The sequence below is a fragment of the Nipponia nippon genome, unplaced genomic scaffold (assembly GCF_047370975.1).
Source record: "Nipponia nippon isolate SJK-2023a ecotype South Korea unplaced genomic scaffold, ASM4737097v1 scaffold_4, whole genome shotgun sequence".
Classification (NCBI taxonomy): Eukaryota; Metazoa; Chordata; class Aves; order Pelecaniformes; family Threskiornithidae; genus Nipponia; species Nipponia nippon.
The window spans coordinates 52,486,257-52,511,192 of record NW_028262358.1 but is presented as its reverse complement, the minus strand read 5'-3'; the positions used below and the strand labels follow the sequence as shown (position 1 = coordinate 52,511,192).

At 51.0% G+C, this 24,936-nt stretch overlaps 1 protein-coding gene across 2 annotated transcripts in view; it reads left to right on the top strand.

The window, feature by feature from the left end:
• Positions 1-21,399: 21,399 nt before the first annotated feature.
• The window catches only part of FNDC1 (fibronectin type III domain containing 1), a 74,437-nt gene continuing 70,900 nt past the window's right edge, over positions 21,400-24,936 (top strand). For both annotated transcript variants that reach the window (XM_087774883.1, XM_087774882.1), the window contains exon 1: positions 21,400-21,510. In XM_087774883.1, coding sequence (XP_087631009.1) covers positions 21,450-21,510 — 61 coding nt within the window. In that variant the 5' untranslated portion in view covers positions 21,400-21,449. The remainder of the gene's footprint in view (positions 21,511-24,936) is intronic.

The window sequence follows — 24,936 nt, the reverse complement described above, 5'->3', positions numbered from 1 at the left end:
GACAGGGTGCTACCAGTGTAAATCACTTCCCACTCGGACATCTGAGTGACATGCATGCAGATTCAGTACTTCATATATTAAAAAGGCTGAGGGTGCCTTTGGCATTATTAGACCACTGTTGGTGTTGGTTTAAGAGATGACCATAATGAGAACGGCTAAGCTCACTGCTTCACCTACAACTGCTTGACAGTGCCTTTGGGGCACCTTTCAAAGCGTGGGGCTGGACTCTGCAAGGTATCACTGGGTCAAACTTGGTTGAGCAGGTCCTCCATGGGCTGGCCTGAGAGTGTGACAGACCCATCCACAGACTGGGAAAGTGGCTTGCGCCCACGCCAGGGCTTTGGGACTTTGCTAAGGAGCTGCAACAGGCCTTTGTACAAGTGTTGTTTAAAGAGCTATACGCTGCTTTTCATTGCTTGTTAAAATGTTTTCCTTCTAAGACATCGGTTCTGGAGCAGCTATTTGCAGGCAAATCTGTGAGCAATTTAACTTGTTGCGCCGCAGAGCTAACTGCTGCTGTCCTGGGATGACCCTGGGAAGCTGCAGCAAGCGCGCGCCTTGGCAGACAGCTCCCCCAGCACTCTGCTTTGTGATTTTATTCCCAGTATTTTGACTGCTTGTTTACGATGAGGCTTTAAGGGAAAGAGATGATCCATATGCTCATCAAGCCAGTCCGAGAAAGCATCTAGGCCTGTGGGATCTCAGCAGAGCATGGGATAGCTATCTTGGTGGAAAGTTAAGACTTGGGGCAGTGCGGGGCCACAGGCTGGCCCTGTGAGGCTTTGCTCACTTGCAGGCTAGGACTTACCGACCTGAGCAGGGCACTTGGGTAGTCGGTCTATTAGTCATCCAGACCTGGATCTTATCCAGCTTTTGCCATTTTAACTGGAGCTTCCCATTGAGTCACAGAGAGAGCTTCAATTACTCAGCATCTCTCTGGACCAGGCCTTTAGTTGACATCTCATCTCTGCTGCTGAAGTCTTGTAACCTGCTCTTGAATCAGGTGAAAGAACAAGAATATGTATCTTCATTTTGGAAAAAGCAGATCCTATTGTCGCTGCCTTTACCACAGCCTAAACATAGTGAATTCAGATTTCCAGCGTCACAGTAGCTCGGTGTTAACTAACTGGTCATCTCATCAAGGTGCCTTATGGACCACAGGGATTGTTTTGGTCAGTAAGCAGAGATGAAGCACTCCAAGATTTGGCAGTTTGGCACACTGAAGAACTCATGCTGAAGAGAAAATGTTCCCCTCCCTGTGAAACTACTCCAGATTAGCGTCAATCCCTTCTCTGTTTTCACTCTTACAGTCTGCCATCTGTGCACCATCCTTGCCTAGGTGCTTTGCAAGCAAGGGAGAAGCCCCCAGAGGGCTTGCAATCTATTCAGAAGAAACGTATATGTGAAACCCAGTGGAAAAGAGGGTCCCCTAGGAAAGCTGATGGAATAAGGGCCAGGGACATCTCTTTCCAGCTGAATGGACTTTGTACCAAAATCTTGGGGCTGAGGGCTCCAGAACATGGGCCTCGTCCTGCCAAGAGTACCACTCTGAGCTGCTGTTTCCTTCTCAGATATGGGGCATGGTGCAGATGAGGCAATGAAAAGCCAAACTTAAAACTCTGAAAATGGATTGAAGCATCACTCCCCAACACATGCACCTCACCAGTGAGACTGCCAGCACCAGCAGGGAGAAAGTGGGCTGGAGGCAGCGATGTATGAGGACTGTGTTAAAGCACTATCTTTTGAGCATGATATATGTTTACCAGGAAATGAGGAGGTGATGGGCAGTAGGGTTAAGGGATTACAGCGCTTAATAATTCTTAGAGGAAGATATTTCGTCTCTCATGCTGCCCATATGGCAATTAGCTATAAGCCTTTTGCTGAAAGCTTATCTCCCCCTCCTCCACTTCTCCAAGGATGCTACCAGAAAAGCTAACATCATGAACCAGGAACAGAGCATTTTTCTTGGCAAAGCTGAGCGGAGAACTTCAGGACTTGTCTACACAAAGAAAATAAGGGAGGATGTGAATGGAAAGTAAAATGCCTTTTCCTGGCTGTCACTCTGTGGGGATGCTCTTTTCCTGCAATAAACTTATCTTAAACTGAAGATAAGGACTCAGGAAGAAGTTACTTGCAGTAAAGTAACTGTGAGGACACATCAGCTGCTCTTTAGCTAGTGTCCAATGCATATCCTTACTTCAGTGTTGAATAAAATGTCTTCTGCCTCTTTCCTTGGAGGCACTTTCCTTGTATCGCTGGGGCACTGCAGGAAAAAAAAAATAGGGGAGAAAAACCCCTCAGGCAGCTGCCACAAATTAGTTAACTACAGCATGCTGCAAGTTCAGACCCTGATTTCCCTTGCAGTAACTCGTGTGTCTTTGGTGTGAGCCATTTAGGAAACCAACTGCGGTAATTCAGGATAAGTCTCTCCTGATGATGGGTAAGAGTGCCTCAGCAGACCCATGAGCAAAGGGTTGCAGAGCATTTACAAGGGCCCTGTGACTGGGTCCCGAAGATGTAGGGCATGGCAGCTAAGACAGCAGGGCAGTCCTTCCTTGCAGTCATCTCCCATTTCTCCCTGGTGGGCGGGTGAGCAGATGGCTCAAGGGACCCAGCGTTACATACCCATGAAAGAATACTTCCCTTCATGTATGTCACAGCTTCATCTGTTTGGTTTTGGGGATGTTTGGTGGGTCATATAAAGAGTTTTTCTTAGGAAACCAGTAGCTGCTGGTCACAACCAGAATGTGCTGGTTTTGTTGTTTGCCAAGTGAGGTGGATCTGTGGGCTTCCTTCGCCTCTGCAGGATGGGGCAGGGGCGCCGTGGGGCGTTTCCGAGGGCACACTGCACCCCTGCTGCTCCCGCACGCCCCACCAGCACTCAGCTTACCCCACCAAGCCGCAGGCACCCACCTGAGGCACCTGAAAGCCAGCAGTTGACCCAGTAAATATTTTATATTGTTGGGAAGGGATTCACACCTCAGAGGGCAGCTACAGCCTTTGGTGGCTTGTTCCCTTTCCCTGCTGGTTGAGCACTCTGACTTGCCTCCCACTGAGCTACCATGGGGTGCGTAGGGTGAATCAAAGGAGTAACTGGGTTTTCTCCAGTTTGCTGCTTGGTTTGGAGACTATCCTCATGTAATCCTGCAGCTCTGCTTGTAGGTTTTCTTCTGTTACCTGCCAGGGTTTAATGAGAGATAGTTGTGTCCCGTCCGTGTTAGTGCACAGGGGGATTAAAGAAAAGGGACTGTTGCTGCTGCAGTAAAGGAGACAGCGTTGCAGCTGAATTCCCAGGGAGCAGAGCAAAAGTGCCACTCTTTTCCCCCAAACGGGGGAACTAATGGATTCCAGGCCTCTCTGTGACCTCCTTCATGTATCACTTTTAATCACTGTATCCCTGATGTCAACGGGTCTCAGAGCAAGCGGTCAACGCCGAGCTTGACTGTTGTCCTTGGTGTAGCCTCAGTGCAGACCACCACACCCCCTCCTTACTCAGTCTTCTGTCTGTCCTTTCCATCCCATTTTTCCCCTGTAAGCAGCCAGTTATGCTGTGTCACAGCACCCACAGCAATAGTACTATTTTGCTACTGCTTGACATCCCAGCCATGCAACATTTCTTCCTGGTGCTGATACCTCAGTTTCCTTCTCTTAATGATGTTTGAGGAGAAAAAACAATCTTACTTTGGCAAAGCCCGTTAGCCTATGAATAATTGCTCTACTTTGGGCTCTAAGTGAGCAACTGGCTTGTGTCAACTGCCCAGAGGAATAATTTGGGGAAGACTGCAGCTCCAAATTAATTCTATGTATACACATTTTGAGATACAAATCCAGACTGGAGACCTTCCAGAACTGAACTCTCCCCCACAGTCGCTGTGGCTAGAGTAAACAGCAAAATGCCATCCATGGAGTTTATAAAAGCAGCCTAGAGTGGGAGCAGTAACTCCGAGCAGCTTTTCTGTGGTGCCAGGGTCTGTCCCGTTCCAGGCGGTGTTAAACCCACATGCCCTCATTGCAAGGCTGGGTGCTGGCATGATGCACTGGAGCCTGTAGTCACCTGCTGATGCACCGCATCCCACCGGGACCTGCATCTCTCGCCGCACCGGGCAGCTGGCAGCTGCCTGACTGGCAGGGAGTGCGGCTGCAAGGGGAGGAAGGCCAGGCGCTTTGCCAGCTGCGGGTGCCCACACCGGGATGCAAAGGGCTGGATTCTTTTGGGGGACTTAGCTGAATGAATGGTGTACAGCTCTAATTGCTTTTTCTGCTTGTGGTACCCCTGGAAATCATCCCAAATCCTGCAGTCAGGCCCTTGGGAGCGCAGTTTGTACTCCATACCAGGCTCGGAATCTATAGCATCATGCAGCATCTGCTTGCATGTAGGCCAGTCCCACAGGGCTAAGTGTCCTTTCCTGGACCACAGGAGCATCTTTCAGCTCCCCGCAGTGCCCTGACTGGTTTCCCTGCACCTTCCAGCTTCTGCAACAAGGGAAGTGTGGTTTTACAGAGAGTCAGCTCCTTCCCCATGCACTGCTGGTAGGTGGGGTACAGCATGGGAAAGATGGCCTGTTTCTGGGAATCAAACAATCAGAAGGTATCAATGTGGACATCACTGAAGCTGATTAGCTGGAAGGAAATTTTTTACCTCAGCATGGATTTCCTGGGGCAGGGAGAGGGAGCACTAAAGAAGGAGAGGAGTGGTGAGGACAAAGCCCTTTTTAGCCCTGGGCACCAGGCAGTGCAAACGGCAGTCCGTACAGTGTAACAGAGGACAGGCTGCATGGTCCAGCCCCAATGTCCCATGGGGTGGCTCAATCCAGACCTTCTCCTATCTTCCAAAAAACACATCCAAATTGCTCCTGAAAGCTGTCTAGGTTTTATTCTTTTCTCTCTCATGGCATAGGAACAGAGAGCCTCGGGGCTTTTAGGAGCAGCAGCAGTAAAAAAATCTGATGATGAGCTGACACTCCATGTGTGTATGTGCGCGTGTATTATACACAGACTGGGCCAGCAGTTGGATAATGTATTTTTAAGTGCTACTCCTTCCAAGTATCATTTTGGCACACTCCAGATATCTATCTTCACTTGCAAACCAAAGGAAGACTGATTCATCTTGAAAATCTGTTTTCTAGACACTTTAAAATTGCAGCTTATGAAAACACACTCTTCCCAAGGATGCTGCTTTGTTTATCATTTCACATTGCGTAGATGTGTTGTGGATGTGCAGAGCCTACAAACAACCCCCTCTCCTTCTTGTAAGAACACTGCAACCGCTTGTCAGATGTGCCAGAAACAAGTATGTGCCAGAAAATAACTTGAAAAGGGCAGGAGTCGGCACCATGGACAATGCAAGAGCTCGAGCACTCTGAAGCAACAGCAAATCTTGTCCTTCTGTTTTTATCCTGCTTTTCAAACTAGTTGATTTAACATAACAAGATTGTTGTACCTACTGGGAAGGCTACTCACCATTGTGATTTCTCCTTTGTTGACATGTACCTGGAGGAGGACGCTGTAACACTCACATCTGCTTATCTTCAGCTTCAAACCCCTCAAAAATTTTCTCTTTTATAGTAATTCCGAGAGACTTGACAGTGGTTAGACCCTGAGTGAGATGGCCACCTCTTGGGCTGTCTCCCTGTTTCTTCATGCTCTTCGCATTTCTCTAGAGTTATTCCCTGCCCATCCCACGTTGATGGCTATGGGTCTGATTTGCGTTATTTGGGTAGTTGGTTAGATGGGATTTGAGCTATTGGTTCAACAGTGTTTCATGTGCGTCTTTCCTCATTCAAACATACCACCTAGTTGCTTTGTACCACTCAGTTGCTTAGGAACTCTTTTACCATAGGGGCAGGTTTTAATGCACAGAGCTGGGCTGCCACCATTTGCAATGACGTTGCCAAATGACTTGCAAACCCTTGGTAGCTGGAAGCCCTGGTCCCCACTGCAGGCAGGGTGACAGCCCTCACATGGTGGGGCTGGACACACACATGGAGGGGGCTCCCACAGCTTCTGGCTTGCCAGCGCCCACCCTGCCAGCAGCGGGGTCCCAGCCAGACCTCAGGCATCTCCTGAGCTGCTCATCCTTGTGCATCTGCTGGCTTCTGCTGTGCCCTGGATGGACGGCACAAAACCGCTACCCTGCTCCCACCCTGCTCCCATTTTTGGCCTCTCCAGGGGCTAACAGGCAGCCAGGAGTCCTCCCCTCCGGCCACCCACTGCCAAGCTGCCCATGCACATACTGTGGCTCAATTCAGGCACTGCGCTATTAATGGAAAGCTGACAACGTGGCTCAGCATAGAAGGTGTCAGTGCTATGGCCCTGGCAAAATGTAACGTGTTGTAACGAGTCTTTTGTGCGCCTTGCCAAGGTAATACCCGAGTGCATTAGGATACCCTTCTCTTGTGGAAACCAGTTTGTTGTTACTTAATGTGTTCCGCTCAAGGACAGCAATAAAAGAGGTTTCTCCTGCTTTTCTTCGTTCTTCTCTCTCCTCCTTCTCTTTCCCTTCCTCTTCATCCTCCCTCCTTCTCCTCTCCTTCCCCTTTTTTCTCCTCATCCTCATCCTCATCCTCATCCTCATCCTCATCCTCATCCTCATCCTCTTCCTCATCCTCATCCTCTTCCTTCTTTTCTTGTCCTTCTCCTCCCTCTTCTTCTTCTTTCTTCTGCTCCTTCTTCTCCTCCTCCTCCTCCTTTTTCTGCTCTTCATCCTCCTTTTTTAATCTTATTGACCCTGGCAAATGTCAAAGCAATCTCTGTGATCTTCATGTGAAGGAAGCCTCCTTTTTCCCCCTCCATACCTGGCCACTTGCCACCACTGCCACCACGTCCCTGCTGCAGGGAGCTGACGCATCCCCTCAGACAGCCGGCAGGCCTGTTTCCAGTCATCTCTCCTCTGCACCAGGACCTGCACCAGCAGCTGCCTGAAAAGAGGCCTGCCCCCTCACGATTCCCAGTCTTTCCCTCCATTCCCACCTTTCTGCCCCATACATGTACGCAACCCCTTTCCGAGACCTGCAGAGTAGTTAGCTCACTGGTGTTTCCAGCTCCCTGCCCTGGAAGCAGCCCCGTACAGGCCTCCAAGCCAGCAGTACAGTTTTGGGCGAGTGAGGCGGCAAGGGGAGGCTGTGCTGAGCAGCAGCCCGTCCTCTGCCGCGTGCCCTTACCTTCTTACCTGAGCAGGGTGCAGGAGGGTTCACCCCGGCGACCGTCGACCTTCTCCTGGCACCTCCTGGCTGCTGGCACACGCTGGGAAGGGGAAGCTGTGGCTGGAGGAGGAGGCAGCCAGGGACCCCAGGCTGCAGGACGGGTGTAGACTGGTCCCGGTGCTCACAGCAGCCTGGGCTGGGCCAGGTGGCAGGAGGAGGTGTGGGGAGAAGCGCAAGAGGGGAGAGGCCCAGGCTGATGGTCAAGGTTGCGGTGTTCAGCTGCCTGTTTGAGCACTTCATCCTGCTGCCCATATCTCCATGCCATCCATACCTGGCGATCTGGTTTGACCTCCACGCGTCCATTATCTACGTCTTTGCTGAACAGCAGCTAAGGGAGGAAATCGATAATGCAAAAGACTTTGCCGACAAGCCGGGGACCCCCACGTTGGCAATATCTGCTGGTCTCTGCACCTGCTGCAGTGTGCAGAAAAGAGAAGAAGTGGTTGGCCATGAGCAACACAAAACTTCAAGGCTCTGGGGTGTTGCCTGGGGAGCATCCCCTGTCCTCAGAGAAACTTTAACATTTCAACGTGTATTTTTGTTCACTTCAACGAAATGAAAAAACAAAATGCTGAAAGGCTTTGTGCAACAAGGTATTCCAAACTGTTTTGGTTAGGGATAGTTGAAACATAAAGTTTATTTTATAGTATGACAGTTTACACCAAGTGAAGAAAATGGAATCCAACATAATAAAACCACTTGAAATAAACCACTACGATGCCTTTTAAAACTATTTTTTTTACACTTTGTTGAAGATCAGTGCATTCTCCTGAAATATTTCAAGTGTAGTTAAGGCATTTTTCTACTTGAATACTATTGCCTTGAAAACTTTTCACCGTTTTACTTGACCTAGAGCGTTGTCTCTTCCTGCAATTTAGCCATTCACCAGAAGGTGGAGCTTAATGTATTATAAGTGAACTAGAATTGAAAGCATTTTTACAGTGTCCTTTGGATTCGAGGGCTTGTTTTCTCTCCTCCCTGTTTCGCGCAGGAAATTCTTCTGGATCAGCATGACAGCTCCCCAGGCCATAAAACGTCAAAATCGGGAGTCTTAATGGTCCCAGCCTCTCTCGTCCCAGCACAACCTAATTAAGCCAAAATATCATCACCTAAGACACATCAAAGTCCAGAATCCTTGTCCCAAGAGCAAGAATCATTGTGTCCCTGGAGATGCTACTGACTTTCTTCAGGATTACTGGGAAACTAATGAATGGGAAAGAGAGGAGCGTTCGCCTGGTGTTTCTGCCCCAGTCCCAGCAGGCCCGAGCGCAGTCCCTGCCTACCGGCGGGCCAGAAGCTGGTCAGCTTGATTCCTGCGTGGTGGGTCGCAGTGCTGTACTCCATGCGCCTCTCGGCAATCTTGGGCTCACGCCAGCTCTCAAGAAGGCTCTCTCTGGCACCCAAACCACTGCTGCCTTGCAGTGGAGAGCGCTCCTGTACTGAGGTGTTAACTCGTCAATGGCAATCGTTACGCTGCAGTAGCAGGAAGCCTTTTGGATAGCACAGACCCAAACCCCACAGTGCCTCAGGGACAAGTGTCTCGGGTATTGAACCTGAATCAATTCTCTGTGAGGCCGTGACAGAGCAACGGGGGTGGATGAGGGTGTCTGCAGTGACCCGCGTTACTAGGATGCTGCACAACAGTGGGCTGCACGAACAGGAGCGTTCTCATGGCTTTCTGCTTAGATACACAATGTTGCTTAAGTCCACTCTGGGTCATGCTAGGTCATCTTTAGGTAGATAACTAGAAGCTGGCTAGCTTTGGCTACCTGCTTTAGGGATGTGCTCAGGACTAAGACGTCATGCTGAAGAGTACTAAAAACATAGCATCTCCCTTGGCTTTCCTCAGCTGTATTTGGCGGGAAGGATAGCTGCCTTCTCTGCATGATGCAGGGAGTGTTTGACTCAGAAAAGCCCCTGTTCATGGTCCTCTTTTACGGGCCGGAAAGATGCAGCTTGGGTTCAGATATCTTTGGTGCAAGTTCATTTAGATCCTTTTTCTGGAGGAGGTGGGTGGAATGAGGTGTTGACACCTTCCCCACGTGTGAACTTTCTACTGAAACTGGGTGACCAGAGCAGCTGCTCTCTGTAGTGGCAACTCACATCACAGCCACAGAAATGTCTTTGTTGGGTCACACTAAAGTTTCACCTAGATCAGTGTCCTGTCTTTGGCAATAGCCGAAGGCTGATGCCTAGGGAAGAGCATAAGAATAGGGCAAATGTATAGTGATTGTTCCCTACGGTACTCCTCTGACCAGCAGTGATTTCCAGCTAAGGGATTCATTGAATAAGAGATGATGCCTTTATGTTTGATTGCCCTTTTAGAGACTTCGATCAGTTCTAGTGGGCAGTTTTCCTAGCCCCTGTTTGTCCTAAGGCTAAATTTCCACCACCTCAATTTAGAGACACTTTGAAAAATGTTTAGCTGTAATGGACCCATTGGAAATAACTTCAGTGTTGAATGCAACAATTCCTTTGGTTACCCATCTAGGTGCTGGCAACATTGATTAGCAAAGATCCAGTTCTTTCAGTTTTACACCATTCTGATGAATGGTACAAAACCATTTGTTCAAGATAGCAAAACCCAAGAGGGGTGGTCAGAAATTTGACCTATTGAATCAGAATGAGTGTTTCAGCATCCTCTCATGAAAAAGAAATGAGAAATAATTTTCTGCATATTTTATTTCAAAACAATAGTCTTATCTCTATATCAATTAGTGCGTGGTTTATTAACAGTGAAGATAAGTCCCACTGCGTATTCAAAACGTTCCTCTCTTTTGCATCCTGAAAAGCAATCAATAGACTCATAGCAATATTGGCACTTAGCAGAAGTTAACCACAACTAAGGGTGAGGTTAACACGGCAAACCCACTTGCTCAGGAAGTTCTTGAGACAAATCTGAAACACAGTGTTCCTGTCTGGCAGCAAAGAACAAATTAAGCCTTTTTCTTAGCTCTTAAAATGCATTTAAATGCCAGCATTCTCTAGGGGAAAATTGGTTTCTGAAAAGAATTTGCATCAAAATTATCTTTGTACCCACTTCCCTAGAAAAGAGTTGATTGTCCTTTATTTTCATAACCTCTGTGCCAAGTATCCCAAGTATGAGGAAATATTGAGTTCTGCATCCAACTTGCAGCAGTGGTTTCCCTTCAGGCAGCCTCTTCTCCTTCCAGAAGATTGATGCCTGTTCCCCTTGCAGTATGGTTTGGATGGGGCACTGCCACCCAGCACAGCCCTGACTCTGAGGCTCAGCAGCTATAGATCTTTTTAATTCTGGTGCTGCCAGAGCCCAATGGAGGTTGAGGTCTTGAGAAAAGAGATGAACCCTGCCAAGAAGTGCCTACAGGCAGAAAAAGGAAACACATACAACAGCCAGACACCAGAGACCACTGAGAAATGACCACGATGTGGTGAGGGTTTTTCAAAGGTGGGTGCCTGCGGAGGTAATCTAGATTACCTGGAAGTATAAATGTGAAGGGAATTAGTTAAAACTCATCTCCATGGTTAAATAGTTAAAGAGTTAAAGTTAAATAGTTAAATAGTTAAAGTTAAAACTATCTGCATGGGTGCTCTCATTCAAAGTGAAGATGACTTGGTTGATGTTATTAAGCCAGTTTCTGTTCACAATTTTCATGAATTCCAGTAAATTTTTCTGAGTGTCCCAATGTGGACAGGCCATGGTACAACTCCCTTTTCCAGGCTGGGGCTAGAGGAAGGAAGGACGGAAGGAAGAGGAGTCATTCTGCTTAGACAGTATGTCAGAAATGAGAGCGCTGAATGCTTTGTTAAAGAGATGAGGCTTGAGCAGAGACCAGCCCTTCACAGCAATTTGTCACATGCAGAAAGTCTACATGGGAGAAAGCAAGGCAATGTCAAAGGCTGAAGGATGATAGAGGCTGAGAATGGTCATCTAGGGAAGGTCTGAAAGGTGAAAAGAGAAGTCTCTGATGAGGTGGAGCCAGTGAGTGCTAGGAAGCAAGAGGGCAAAAATAGAGAGTTAAGAAAATGATTGAGAGTAATGCTCTGAAGGGAGTGGGTGCAAGAGCAAACAAAACTGGAAAGGAGGAGGGCTGTGAAATGATGTGAGAAGAAATGACAGATTTTAGAGAGGCTGCAGAAGATGAAGAAAACTGAGACATAGAAACAGTCATATCCAGAGGAGGGAGCAAATGAAAGATGATATCCAGGAAAAGGACTGAGGGGACTTAGAGGAAGCTGGTATTGACCTGTCAGACACAGAGAGCAGTGCTAAAGCAGGTATCAACATCGCAGTCAAGCAATGAGGGAGCAGTTCATGGCAAAGGTGAGATCCATTTCAGCAAGTATGAAACATAGACCACAGTTGCAGGGCAAATCAAGGGAAAAGAGGAAAGATGGCAGGTAATCACATGGGCGCCAGTGTGGAGGTGAGAGTTGGCAAGGATGTGGTTGGGAGGTAGTGATGTAAGGGAAAGTTGAAGTCCAAGGAAGGTCATCCAAGAGTTATCATGGGACAGCAATGTCAGGATGGGGCAGGAAGAAGAGTTGGGTGAAGTGATGATGATGGGAAGAGGGTAAGAGCAGGGATGTGCTGGAATTAGTAATAATAATAAGAAAAGCCCAGCAGCTTCCCTCCACTTCCTCTGCCTGGACCAGAGGACTGGACCTAGTTGCTAAGAAAAGTGTGGGAGGGAAAAGGAAGGAGTAAGAGGACCATAAGGATGAAGAAATGGTGAGATGCTATCTGAGGATGAAGGATGAAAGGTAAAAAGGGAGGAAATATGACTAGGCAAAGGAAAACTGAGGGAGGACAAAGCAACAGTGCTGGAGAGGACAGGGAGGTGGGTGCAGTTGGAGAAGACCTTTTGAAAATGCTACTTGGACTCCAGGCTGCTTGCAATTCCTAACAGAAAGGGAGGGAAATGCAAGTCCCTGAGACTCAGAGGCGCCTCCTGCAGCCGCAGCGTGCTCAAATCATCACCAGCTCTTCCTCTGCCAGGCTGAGCTCCATCACCCTTTGTGGCATCCCAACAGTCCATAATCCACAGTCCCAGGCCAGGTGTCTCAAATAAAAGCACCTTGTCCCTGGAGCAGAGAAAGAACTTCATCATCAGTGCAAAGCTGAAGGATAAAGCACCGTGAATAACACAAATACCACAGAAGAGCTTTGCCAGGGTGGCCCTATGCTGTGTTTCCAAACTGGTGCTTCAAGTATGCAGAGCCATGATGCATTGGAAGAATCTTTCTCCTGAGGCAGCAGCAGCAGAGCTGTGCCCCTCACAGCGCGTGGTCTTATGTTCAGCAAAGCATCCTCCTTGTTCCCAGGGTGCAGGCAGAGCTCCAGCATGTCGGTAGCATCTTCCAGCCCCATCCGGCAGCCCCAGCTGTGCCTGGGGGACACGCTGCACTCCGAGCTGCCCCCCTCAGCCAGGCAATGCTGTGCCACTTTGGGGCTATCTGTCTGAGCCCACAGGTGCAACGGAGATGGTAACTGCACGTTCAGGGAAACCTTCTTCGGGTGATGAGCCCTAAGCGCCTGCTGCCGAGCACTGTAGCAGAAATACCCGGCTCTTGTAGGGTGGCAGCCAGGGCTTGGGGCAGGGATCTGGCCTTCCTCATGGCCCTGGTGACAGGAAGACCATTCATGAAGAAATCAGGCACAACCCTTCGATGTTTTGGGGGTCGGCTTGTGCAACAGCAGTATTGTTTCCAGTCACCAGGCTGACAGGAAGATTTAGGCAATCGGGCTGCTTGGTGGGAGGGCTCTTTCTGAAGAGGAAGGGGAAGCGCAAACACCTCAGTGCTGCAGGAGCCTTGCCTGGAGCGTGTGAGGAACCAGGAGGGCTCTGGCTAAATCCCGTATGCAAAATGAGTGGGAGGGAGGAGGCCTTGGCCAGGATCCCGCTTTAAAGCTAGCGTTAAATAGCCTGCACTGTGCATGGGTCAGAACGTTTAATAGGTCTGAGTGATACTTTGTGTTGTGCTCATGGTGTAGCATTTTGTAAAGCTCTTTGGGAAACCTTGACTTGAAAATACATATAACATCAATTTTTCGAGGGGGAGGGGGAATCATATTTTTGGGAAGATATCTTGACCTCAAAAAAGTTCATTTGTTCTTCTGGTCTGTCTAATTAATGAAAAGTCATGTCTGGTCAACACTTTTTGAATTATCTGTTTAAGATCTGCAACCATAAATAACTCCAAATATTTTAAATTTTTGTGAATCACCCTAAAGGTTGAAAATCTTTTTTCTTTCTTCCAAATGTCAGTAGATACACCCACAGTTAATTCCAGGTATTAAATACCACAGGTTCAAAGTCTCCTAACTCTGCAGGTCACCATCTGCACTTTACCATGTTTTTGGGGTACTGTTTCTGAGGGATAATGTGACCTCAGCGATGTGACTGGCAGCAAATTCATGGGGTCATGCCGTATAGCAACTGGGAGAATTAGTCTTAACTAGTGAGATGCCTCTCTGCCTTGTAGCTGACAAAGTCAAACACTAGTTTGAAATTCATTGCACTGGGTGCCTGCCAGAAAATGCAATGCAATGCAGTTTATTTGAATTCCAAGTGTTCTGAGTGGGGCTGAAGCTGGAGTAAACAATATCCCTAAAAAAACACTGTGAGAGCAAAGCAGTTGCAGTCATTAAGGAAAAAGTAACCCCAAGCCATTGATCAATCTTAGTTTTTTTCTTGCCAAATAGAGACATAACAATAGCCTGCTCTTTGAGCAGAAGGACCTCAGAGAAGGAATATGCTCTACTGCTGTAAAAAATACAGTTGCCTTCTCACTCCCAAGTTTCCAGGAATGTGAGTTTCTTGGAGGTGCCTACCGGGATTGGGCTGTCGCTTGCTCCCTGGTGGGGGAGAGGGGGAGCATGAGGGAAAACGAGCATGGACAAATCTCTAAATCAGCGGAGTTTATATGGGTCCAGCAGACTTATTAGAGTTGGGAGTTGAATCCTTGGAGGCTCTCATCTTCACGAAGCATGCCTGATCCTCTCGCAATCTCTGGAAATGCTGAGCCTGGCGAGAGCCCTTCCTTCCAGGATCAGAGGTCCCTGCCCCCAGCCCTGTTCCCATCCCTGTCCCCCAGCTGGCAGAGCAGGAGCTTTCCTGCAATCATCCCTCTGAGCTGCTGGCCGTGGTGTCACCAGGCAAAGAGGAGCAGTAAGGGCAGCCCCTCCTGTGTCCTCAACGTTCCTGATTTATGGCAGAGTGCTGTAGCGCCTGCTCTAAGAGTTAAGGGGAGGAGGGTGAAAATGGGGGTCTAGAAGTCCTAAACTCTCCATCACATAGCCAGGGTGTGCTGCAGGGCGCATCCATGCGGCTCAGATGATACTCTCTACCCCTTGGAGCTATGATGGAAATCAGCTTATTTTGGCAAAGTGGCATAAGTCAGAGGTTCATTCAGATCCCCAACCTCTATCTCTGCTTGAGGCTTTTTTTTTCCTGGTGCAGTGTCTCAACATTACCACCAGCTGCAACGTGGAGAAACAAGAGCCTTGCAGGAACTGCAGCTTTGAAACTCCCCATGCCTTTCCAGTTCAGTGATCGTCTGTTGTGGGGGGCTCAGTGCAGAGGAATGAGGTATTTTTTCCTTTTCTAGCAGCAGCCATGATCGTGTTTAATTTGGAAGAACCCATGGTAAGAGTGGCCAAGCTGACACACCTTTTGTGAGACTGCTGCTTGCCAAGATGAAGCTTTCAGGACTCAATACTTCTTTGTACTGACCGTGAGCTTTAGCAGTTGAAATAATCTTGAACCTGGTCAGCCAAGGTTGCTTCTCTCATGGTGCCCATCAGTGAAGTTCACCTCAGTTAGTCTCCTGGTAGTCCCCAGGGTGTGAACATTGATGTCCAGGCATCACACTGGCAGAAGTCCCATACCTCTGGGGACTGTGAGCGTCAGGCAGTCAACAGCACCCGGGTTTGACAAGCTTCAGGGCTTGCTTCATTTACCCACTTGCTTTTCATTGAGTTGCCAGTCCCAGAACTGGGCTCAGGTTTTGTGGCACCACACCAGAGCACAGGGAACTTGTTCTTGTGGCTTTATATGTAAATTTTGAAAAGACTTTCATAAGCAGAACTTGTATTCTGCTATTTTATTGCTGACTAGTTGCAGTGCTGAAAAGAGTCTGGTGAAGCAGCAAAGGCTACAGCTCTACATGGCTAAATTACATCAACTCAGTCTCGCCAAGAGATGAGGAATGGGGAATCATGCTGTCGTATTCTTGCACTCACTGTTCTGACAAAATCACATTGTAGAGTAACACAGTGCTATCTCCATGGCCATCAACACTCAAAGGAAATCATGCATTTGCTCTAGAAGCTGAAGCTGTTTAATGGAGAGGAGCAGTGATCTCTTACCGCCACCCACTCTCATCATGTCAGATAATTAGTCTCTATATAGGCAGAGTACTGGAAAGAGAAGATGGAGAATCAGGATTTGGAGGTGGATGCTACCATTGTAGCAGTAACTGAGACACTCCTCCTGAGGCAGACTGATAAAAAAGTGAGAAAAATGACCAAATGAAAGAATCTTAGAATAAATAGACTAATATAACTAACTCCTGGAGGCGGCAGGCTGGGGTGCTGTTCCTTCCCAAGGCTGCAACCCCACAAACCCCCAACTCCCAGCGTGCTCTCGCTGTAAAACCATTGGCCTGAATCGAGCCACGGTGCTTTGCAACTGCTCTGCTCATGCTGCTCGGCTTCGTGTGGTCGGCTCAGCCTTCACCAAAGCCCTCCTGGCTGGGCGGCCTGACCAGCTGGCTCAACAGCCATTTTCACGGGGTTGCTGTCTGGAGGAAGGCGTGCTTGCACGGCACGTGCAGGCATAACAGTGTCTGCTCAGGGGAGGAGGTGACAGCTCATGTCGTGGCACTTGGTGCCACAGGGCTGGAAACCAAACTGCCTTGCCTTGGCTTTGTGGGAAGGCGGAGCTGCTAAAATGGAGCACGACAGAAGTAGTGCCGGGCATTTTGCCCCTAAAAGTCAAAACATCGGCATTTCTGTGAGGAGGATGGCATGGAAAAGATACGGTTTCAGACATAAGCGACTCAAGAAAAATGGAGTGCCAGCTCCACAGCTGCCTGAAAAACCTGAGTTGCTCCTTGTTTGTGTGCAGGCATTCGTTAATGACATAATCTCCTCTTCTTTCATTTTTGTTTAAATGAGTCTACCAGATGGGCACACAAGAATTCACACTGCATCAACATTCATCTGGTAATTTCATTTAACTCTAACTTAAACAACTTTTCAATTTCTTCTGACAGTTTTTTTTGAACCTGTACCTAGAAGCTGAATTGGGTAAATACCCCAAATAGCTTCATGAACATGAGCCTGAATCATTTTATTATTAAAACAATGGAAATCATAGAAACATAGAACCACAAAATCTTTCTTTTGGTTTCACTGGGGAGTTATTAAAGCATATAAACAGAAGTAATTAACAAATACAGTAAAGAAACTGTTTGCAGGCAAGTGATAACCAGAAGAAGAGGCAAAATGCAGCAAATAAATTATTGACTACTAGTGATTTGCCCATAACGAGGATATATTCTGCCTTGTCTTCTTTTTAAAAAATGAGCATTTATGTGATGCAGCTGTCTGTGCTTCTGCCAACCTGTGCATATGCTCACGCTGAAACGGGACAACCTGCAAGGAAGAGGGGTGGTTACCAGGTGCTCACAGGAGTTTTGCATGGCTGGAAGGCATCTCCTGGCTCTCTTTCAGCCCCTTTTCTCTCTGTTAGTGGCCTTCAACAGAATTGTACACTTCAACTCAAAAGCATTACATGATTAATACGCTTAAAACTGTTTCTGTTCATCTTGAAGGAAAATAGATGCTTAGGCTTATGCATATAAATAATCCTTGCACCTTGTGCAGGTTTAATGTTAAACAGATGCAAAATGTTTACAGGACAAGGGTCTCAAATCATTTAAACAAAGTTGTGCTGAGCAATGATCATCATTAGAATAAGTGGTCAGAAACTCCCTTAGCAGTGTTTAATGCAGCATTCCTACTTTCTTGTGCATAAATAAAGCAAATGTTACTGGAATCCAGTAAAAGGCTGCTATCTTTTCACTTGGATCCAAAGCTGTGATTGTGGCTTGTGTGGCAACTAGCTCTCTTAGACACTCATCAACAGCAGATGTGGCTTTAGCTGCTGGGTGCTGAAGCATGCCTGTATCACAGCCCATGCTGCCACATCCATACCTGCACTGATGCTGGGGCCGAATCCTGCTTGCTTATGTCCAAGTGAGCTGCAGCCAGTGCTCCGGAGTGCAGAAGAGAGAAACTCTCTGTACAGAACCCTTGGGGTTGCCTATAAATATGTGGGCAATTTGGCTTACTAAAATTCTTCTTTTACATGCCTGTCTGTCTCTTCTATTTATAAATCTGCCTCTACAAACTGGTGGGATTACCACTTTTACCCCAGAGGCTGCAGCTATCTTTCCTTTGCATTAATGACATACATTCTCGAAGTCAAGAGCGAAGAAGTTTTTTGCCAAATGCAAAAAGCTGTTTTGTTAGCTGGTATAATTAGCAGAGCTCAAAAGAGGATGACAGAAAATGAGGCAAGGAGCTCTGCTAGATTGTGCCGGGTGAGGACCTGCTCCAATGAGTTTTTTAGAAATCCAGAAAGCAAGTTGCTGGTGTGCTGCACCTTCTCTGCTCGGGGATTCTCCAGCGTACAGTGATTATTTGTCTGGCCTCATGTGGCTTGAAAGAGAAGCATTTGCATAAACAAGAGAGAAAGTATCAGCAATCCCAAATGTCCCTTGTCTTGGTTTGGGCTATAATTTAATCTCAGATGTTACACTAATGTCAGCTGGGCTAATTACAGAAAATGTTACACTAATGTCAGCTGGGCTAATTACAGAAAATGCCTTTCCTTCAAAAAAACAAATTCCACATTACCATAGGAACAAGTCCATACTCACTGAAGCACGGCATCTTGGTTGATTCCTGAGTTGTTCACATTCTCGATGGAATTCTGCCTTTTAAATGAAAAACCTCCAAGGCTGCACAGCACGTGCAGGTGAGCAGGGTGGGTAGTTTCATCCAGGCGGATGGCTGCACGCCTGCGTATTCAATCCTCTGTCTCCCCTGGATGCACTTGCACCGGGTGAGCTGTGAAGAAACACCTGAGGGAAACATAAAACCTTTCAGATTTGTGAACTCTGCAAAGATTCACCCTTTCCGATACATCTATATACCGTTTTCCCTCCAGCTGGAAATCACAGTGTTTTGCTCTTTTCAAACCTATTATTTAAAAAGCAGCGAGTGGGCTTGAGCCTGCTGAGCGATGTCAGCTCCCATGGAGGGTCCCCTGCGTTGCCGCCGCCACCCATGACCAGCCTGGGGGAGATGGGGGGCATGTGGGTGCTGGAGGGGCATGCTGAGGCTGTGCCTTCTGCCTTGCCAGGGACCACTTGCTCCTGACAGCAAGCTCAGATGTCCCTGTCAAGGAGTGCTGGCACAGCTACGTTGTCCAGTATCTATATCCACTGCAATTCCCAAATGGCCACCATGTTCAACAATATCTTCCTCACACAGAAATGCTCTTGCTACAGATTTTGGGCAGGATTTGGATGTCTGTGACGCTGAGGTCTCAGACTCTAACAGATCTTCACCCAGTTCTATTTGCTAAAACTTCTGACCCAAATATTCAGATGTCTCGGTTTGGATGGAGTTTTTTTCCCCCAGCTGTCACGCCTTGCTAGCAGAGTTTACCTTCTCTTGGGAATAGCTGCTTCCCCAGGTGAGAATTGCACATGTAGTTAACTAGTCAGTGCTCAAGTCAGTCCTTGATTCATAATCCAGAAAAAGCCTTTAAAAGCTGCACTCGGGGTGCAGATGGCATTTAACATACAAGGTTAGCTAAGCTCAGCAGCCCGCTGCACGACTGCTGCTGTTGCACTACAGGCCCCGTCCTTGAGGAGGCCCTCAGGAAGGGGAGAACTGAAGCCGAAGGGGGATAACGAAGCAGCGATGCTCAGGCAACAAGGGCAGCATTCAGAGCAATGAGGGTAACAGTGAAAAGTGAGAAGAAAGTTACCAATGTTGCTCGTTTCAATGCGGAGCCAACAGGCTGCAACAGGCAGCGATGTATTGAATCTGTCGCGTTACAGATTTGCCTTAGCTTGAGCTGTCTGAAACCCTGTCATCTAGAGACTCCCTCTTTTTAATACACTGCTTTGTTTCTAAAAGCCTCTCCCAGGCTGTAGCAGTCAGGTTCTGGGAGGAAATATTCCAGGAGTGGTGAAAGACAGTCTTCTGGAGACCCCCACAGCTCTGGGCTGGGACCGGCTCCCTTTGCTTGTCACGGTGTGCCTATGCTGTCACATTATTTGGCTCCCTGCTTCATTTCTGGGCTACAGTCCCCACCTTGCACATGGCTGCTTAAATCTCAGCTCGCTCCCAGGCTACCGACGGGGATGCAGTGATCACCTTGCTCCGAAACAAACCCAGGTGCAGTTCTGCAGGGGGCTGCCCCATACCCAGTATGGGTGAGTGGGCACCAGGTTTGGCTCCCTGTGCCCCGCAGAGCCCTCCAACACCACCCCCACAGTAACATCACCAGGGTATGCAGCCCACAGCGTTTTGCTCTGAAAGCACCATTCAGCTCATCAGTTAACACTGTTAGCTCCTCATTTCGGACACCACAAGCTGAGGAAGGTGCACACATGTAACACGCGGGGCCCAACGGAGACCGTGTGCCCGCTGTTAGCAGCGGAGACAGCGGCCGTGTGCTCTGTGGGCAGGGGGCCTGAGCAGCGAGGGCGCGAGGGCCGGAGCAGCGAGCGGGGCGGGAGTCCCTGGAGCAGGAATGTCCAGCAGCAGAGGTGTAGCCTGAGATTTCGGAGCCGGCTCTGTGCCGGTCCCCCACGCCCTCAGCCACGGGGCTGTGCAGCAGCGTGCCAGGATGGGTGTCTGGCCAGAAGGAGGTGCGGAGCTGGCACCTGGCAGATTCCTGTGCAAAGCCGGCCCGTGTTATTTGCCTTTCTTTGAATTCTGCTTCTGCTTGTTTGGTCTGTTTGAGGTTTTTTTTTGCCAGGAAATGTGGTGTTTATTTTTCCCAGTGCCTGCAGAAACTCTTGTATCTTACCTTTCCCTCCGTAGCAGGCGATGATTGTAATGACACCCCCCCCCTTTTCTTTCTTTTTTTTTTTTTGCTTGGTTTCCACAGCAGAGGACCCATTATTGACTGTTGTGAAAATACGGGTCTCATTCAGCAGTGCAGCAAAGCGCAGATGGAGGCGGGGTGGGGGGGAACCAGAGAAGTCTGACTGAGAAGTGCAAGACTGGACTGAAGCAAAAACCCCAGCCAGATGTGGGGTGGAAGTTCAGAAAGAGCAAAAGATGGTATGAAGAAGACAGGACAACCCTGTGTAGAAGCCCTGTACAGTCGTTCATATTCCGGCTGCAAGGTGCGGGGGGGGGGCCCACAGCAGGAGAACCGACACGTACAGCTCCGTGAGTGCTGCGCGGCTGCCGGGCAGCTGCTGAGGGTGCAGCACCCGCGGGCCCGGGGAACGGAGAGCAAACCCAGCGAAGGCCGGGCTGCGCGGGCAGGACCACCGTGCCGCTCTGCGCCCCGGGGAGAGGCGCGGGCAGGACGCGGTGCCCACGCTGTCCCCCGCAGCCGGGCCTGAGCCCAGCCTCGTGTGCTCCCGACTGCTCGGGCAGGAGCTCAGGCGCGGGTGGGAGGCACGGGCACCCAGCCCCGCACAGGAGAAAGGTTGCGGGCAGGCGGTGCCTGCCTGTGCCCGGCGGGGCTGAGCACCCACCCCGGCCGGGAGGGCGCAGGGCCGCGGGGGACGAGACAGAAGGGAGCACGGTGCGTGTGTAGCAGGCGTGGGCCAGCTGAGCCTCCCCTGGGTGCCGGGGGACAGGCTCCGAGCTGCCCGGGCAGAACTTTTCCGAAGGCGCCAGGCGAGCGCAGGCGAGGGCAGGGGATGCTGCCGGGACCCCCAGCCGGGGCGGGGCGGGGCGGGGCGGGCAGGGCCGGGGCGGGCAGCGGGTGCCGGGCGGGCCGGGGCCGGGGCCGGGGCCGGGGCGGCGGGGCGCCGCGGGGGGCGGAGGGCCGGCGTCCGTCTCGGCGGGGCCGCCCCGCTGCAGTCTCCCGGCAGCCCGGGAGGAGGAGACGACGGGGCGCGCAGGAAGCAGCGGGGCAGCCCCGCGGAGACGGACGCCGGGCGGGCGGCAGCTCCGCGCCCCGCCGCTCCCGCCGCCCGCGCCCCGCGACCCCCGGCCCCATGGCGGGGCCCTGGGCCGCCCTGCTGCTCCTCGCCGCCCTGCTGCCCGCCGCCGCGCCAGGTAGGCAGCCGCCCCGGGCGCCCGCCCGGAGGCGCCTCCGCTCTGCGCGGCCGTGGGGGAGCCTCTGCCGGCCCGCGCGTGTGGCTGCCGGCCCCCACGCCTGGCGTGCCCCGCTCGCCCCCGCGGGCTGCGCGGCGGGGAGGTGCGGGGCCGTTTCGGGGCGCTGCGGTGAGGGGCGACCGGGTGCCTCGGGGCATCGCGGGCGGTCACCCCGCCTGGCCGAGCCGGGCCGCCTGCCGTGCCCCGGCCGAGGCACCTGCCGCTGCCCCGTGTCTCTGCCGGTCCCTCCGCCGGCGCCGGGGCGGGCGGAGCGGCCGCTGCAGCGCTGCCCTCCCGCCGGCTGGGGTGGGAGACCCGAGCGGGCAGGGAGGGTCTGCAGAGCCGGGGCGAGCCCGGCGCCGAGGGCCTGGGGGACCCCCGCGGCTGCCGGAGGCCGGGGCCCTCCGCAGCCGGCCCGCTGCGGCTCGGCGGCGCTTGGGTCCGCCGCGGGGCTGCAGCCCGCAAGGGCGCTCCCGGCCAAACGGGCGCCGAGGGCATCGGAGGGCTCCTTCCCTCCTGCCTCCAGCCCCTCTGTGCCTTCCTGCCGCTGGCAGCGGGTGCCGGTCCCGCCGTCCCGCCTGGCGTCGGCTGAAGGGCCCCGCTCGCTCGGTGGACGGGGCTGACACCGGGCAGCCCCCGCTGAGCATCCCTGTGGAAAGTCGGCCGAGATCGCTCTTGGCTTCGTTCCCGCCGCCGGAGCCCTGTGGATCGGAGCCTGGATCAGCCCGGGCGAGGCTGGGGCTGCTGTCAGGATTCCCCGGGCTCTCAGCCTCCGGTTTAAGCTGCTCTGGAGGTGGGGTCCTGGTGTGGGGTGGCGGATCTTCCCCCTCCTTTCCCGCGTGGGAGCGGTGTGGGTTAACTGCAGCCCCCGCGGCGCCGCAGGCAGCGCCGAGCCCCGCGTCTGCCTCGGCCTGTGCCCGCAAGGTCTTTGCACCAGCGCCCGGCTAGAGGCAGGGTATACAGGGACACGGGGAGGCATTTCAGCATCGGGTTTTAACTGCTGGGCTTGCAGTGGCCAGGGCGGTATGGGGACACCTGCGCCCTGGCTCTGGACGCGGTGGCTGCCCCATCTCCAGCCCTGTGCTGTGGCTGCAGAGGAGCCAGTCAAGGACGGGAGCATCTCACTGCCCCAGCAGCTCAGGGCTGAGCAGGACCTCATGTCACCCGTGGCTCCTGGTGCGTTTCAGTGTGCAGCTAAACAAACTGGAAAATCTGCGTAACCTAGAGCAAGGAAAACATCTTCAAGCCTGGTTTGAAGACCCTGCGCAGCCCTCTCCTCGTGGGCTGCTGGCGGTGTGTGGCTCGCAGGGTGCACAGTCGCAGGGTAGCGGCAGAGCACATTTGCAGGAGGCTGAGCACAGAGCAGCTTTGCTGACAGGTGCCCGTGTATCCACTGCTGTCTCTCTTTCCGTGCCGTGCCCGTCCAGGTTAAGCCTGGCTTCGCTCTCCTGGAAGTAGATTTGTAGTAGCGCTGCTCTGTGGCAGCGGGAGCGGGAGATGGAGGGGGAACCGGCTCTGCTGTTGCTGGGGCTGCCTGCTGGCAAGCGAGAGGAGAAGGAAGGAAGGGAGCAGGGGAGTTTGTGTGCTGATAGCATGGGCAACATCCATGGGAAATGTCATAGCCTCTGAGGAAAAGTTAGCTGTTGAGCACAGGCAGGCTTTTGCTTCTCTGACTGTGTGATGTCTAAAGTGATTCTAGGGGAGTCTGAAACTTTATGGATGTTACATCCAAAATTTTCAGTGCAGTCTTTCTTCGTTTGCAGTCCCACACCAACGTGCTGTAAAACCAAGCCAATTTCTGAACAAACCCAAATGTCTTGGCATAGTACTGTGTGGAGCACTGCGTGCTTCCCAGCTACGGACCTCTGCGGCACACCAAAACCTGCTTGAGTGGGAACGCTGCGCTGTTAACCCCCAGAGGGGCTGTACGGGACGCGGGTGTGAGCTGCACGTGTGCTACTTGTCCCTGGTGGTGTGCTGGCCACGCTGAGCGGGCACTGCTTTCCTTCTCCAGTCTAGAGAGTGGTTTATAAGCCACTAAACCCAGACTGTGCCCTGAAGAAGTGCAGTCTCAGGCAGGAGGGCTAGTGGGTGCTGGAGTCCTTTCTCAGGGGTTAAAAGCTATCGCTGAGTGCCTTTGCTGCCCTTAGCCTTGCTTTCTCATCTTCTAGCCATGTCTGAAATGGTCCCTTCCCGTTCTCCTCTCCTCGCCTTTCCAGCGCGCGCTGTCCAGGTGACCTGTCCCAGACTCACTCTGCGCTTTGGAGCCTTTGCCCAAGTGCTGTGTCTGGGAGATGGGGAGGCTGCCTCGGCTCAGCAGAGGGGCTCAACAAATGAAGTGAAAGAGCCCTTCGTTTTTTTGTCTGTGGAAAGAAAGAAAAGATTTTTCCCCAGTGAGGGTCTGGCAGTGGGCTGGTGCTGACCTTGACTCTGCTTCTGTTTATCAAAATGGAAAGTCAGCGTGGGGCATGTGCCCAGGATTGTTATGTGCAGTGCTATGTCTCGGGCCAAGGAAGCGTAAGAGAAGGTGTTGTGCTGGAGCCAGTTTAGGGGCAGATCCCATTTGTGTTTTGCCAAGGCAGATTTTTGCTGCTTCCTGCCAGATCCCGCGTGTGGAAGGATGTAGCGCACATACTGACAGCGGAAAGCAGTCCTCCTGTAGAAACCCTCCTCTGTTGCTTTTATACAAACAATATTCAAGCACCACCTGTGGCCAGTGGGAGAAATTTGGGAGGAAAGTTAAGAAGAGGCTGAGCCCAGAACAAGAGCTTTGCTGACAGCAGCACTAGCTCTCGTTCTCCCTCCTTGTCTGGACTGTGTGACATTAACAGAGAAAGCAGAAGGGAATTTTCCACTTCATTTAGCTCTAAGGAATGTATCTTCTCAGTTATTTAGGACAACGCTGTAATGGTCTTAACTGTATAGCTCCATACCAGCCTCTGGGTGTGTCAGAGGTATGAAAGCCCTTGTGCTGTCCAAGTCTGTAATTCCAGCTCTTCAGACAGCACATGGACCGAGGCTGGCTGGACATGCTTTCAGAAGCTGAGCTATACAGAAAGAAAACAGAGGGGGGCTGAGTAGATCGTGGAGCAAAATAAAGACACGGTATGCTTTCTCTCTGCCTGCAGAGGGAATGGGATCTTGTCTGTATGATCCAGTGCATTGAGTGAGCATTCATATGCCCCAAAAATACAGCTCCTTCCTCGGACGCATTCAGTGCTCAAGTGATGCTGACATTTCTCAGGCAGGACACTGAAATGGTAAATGTGGCTTCTGAGTCTCAAGATAACTGAGGTTGGACTTTATGTTTACTGCAAGTTGTCTGTAGCCATCTGCAGGTGGTCCATTATCTTCAGATTAATAAAGCAAAGCAGTGTTTTCACCAGG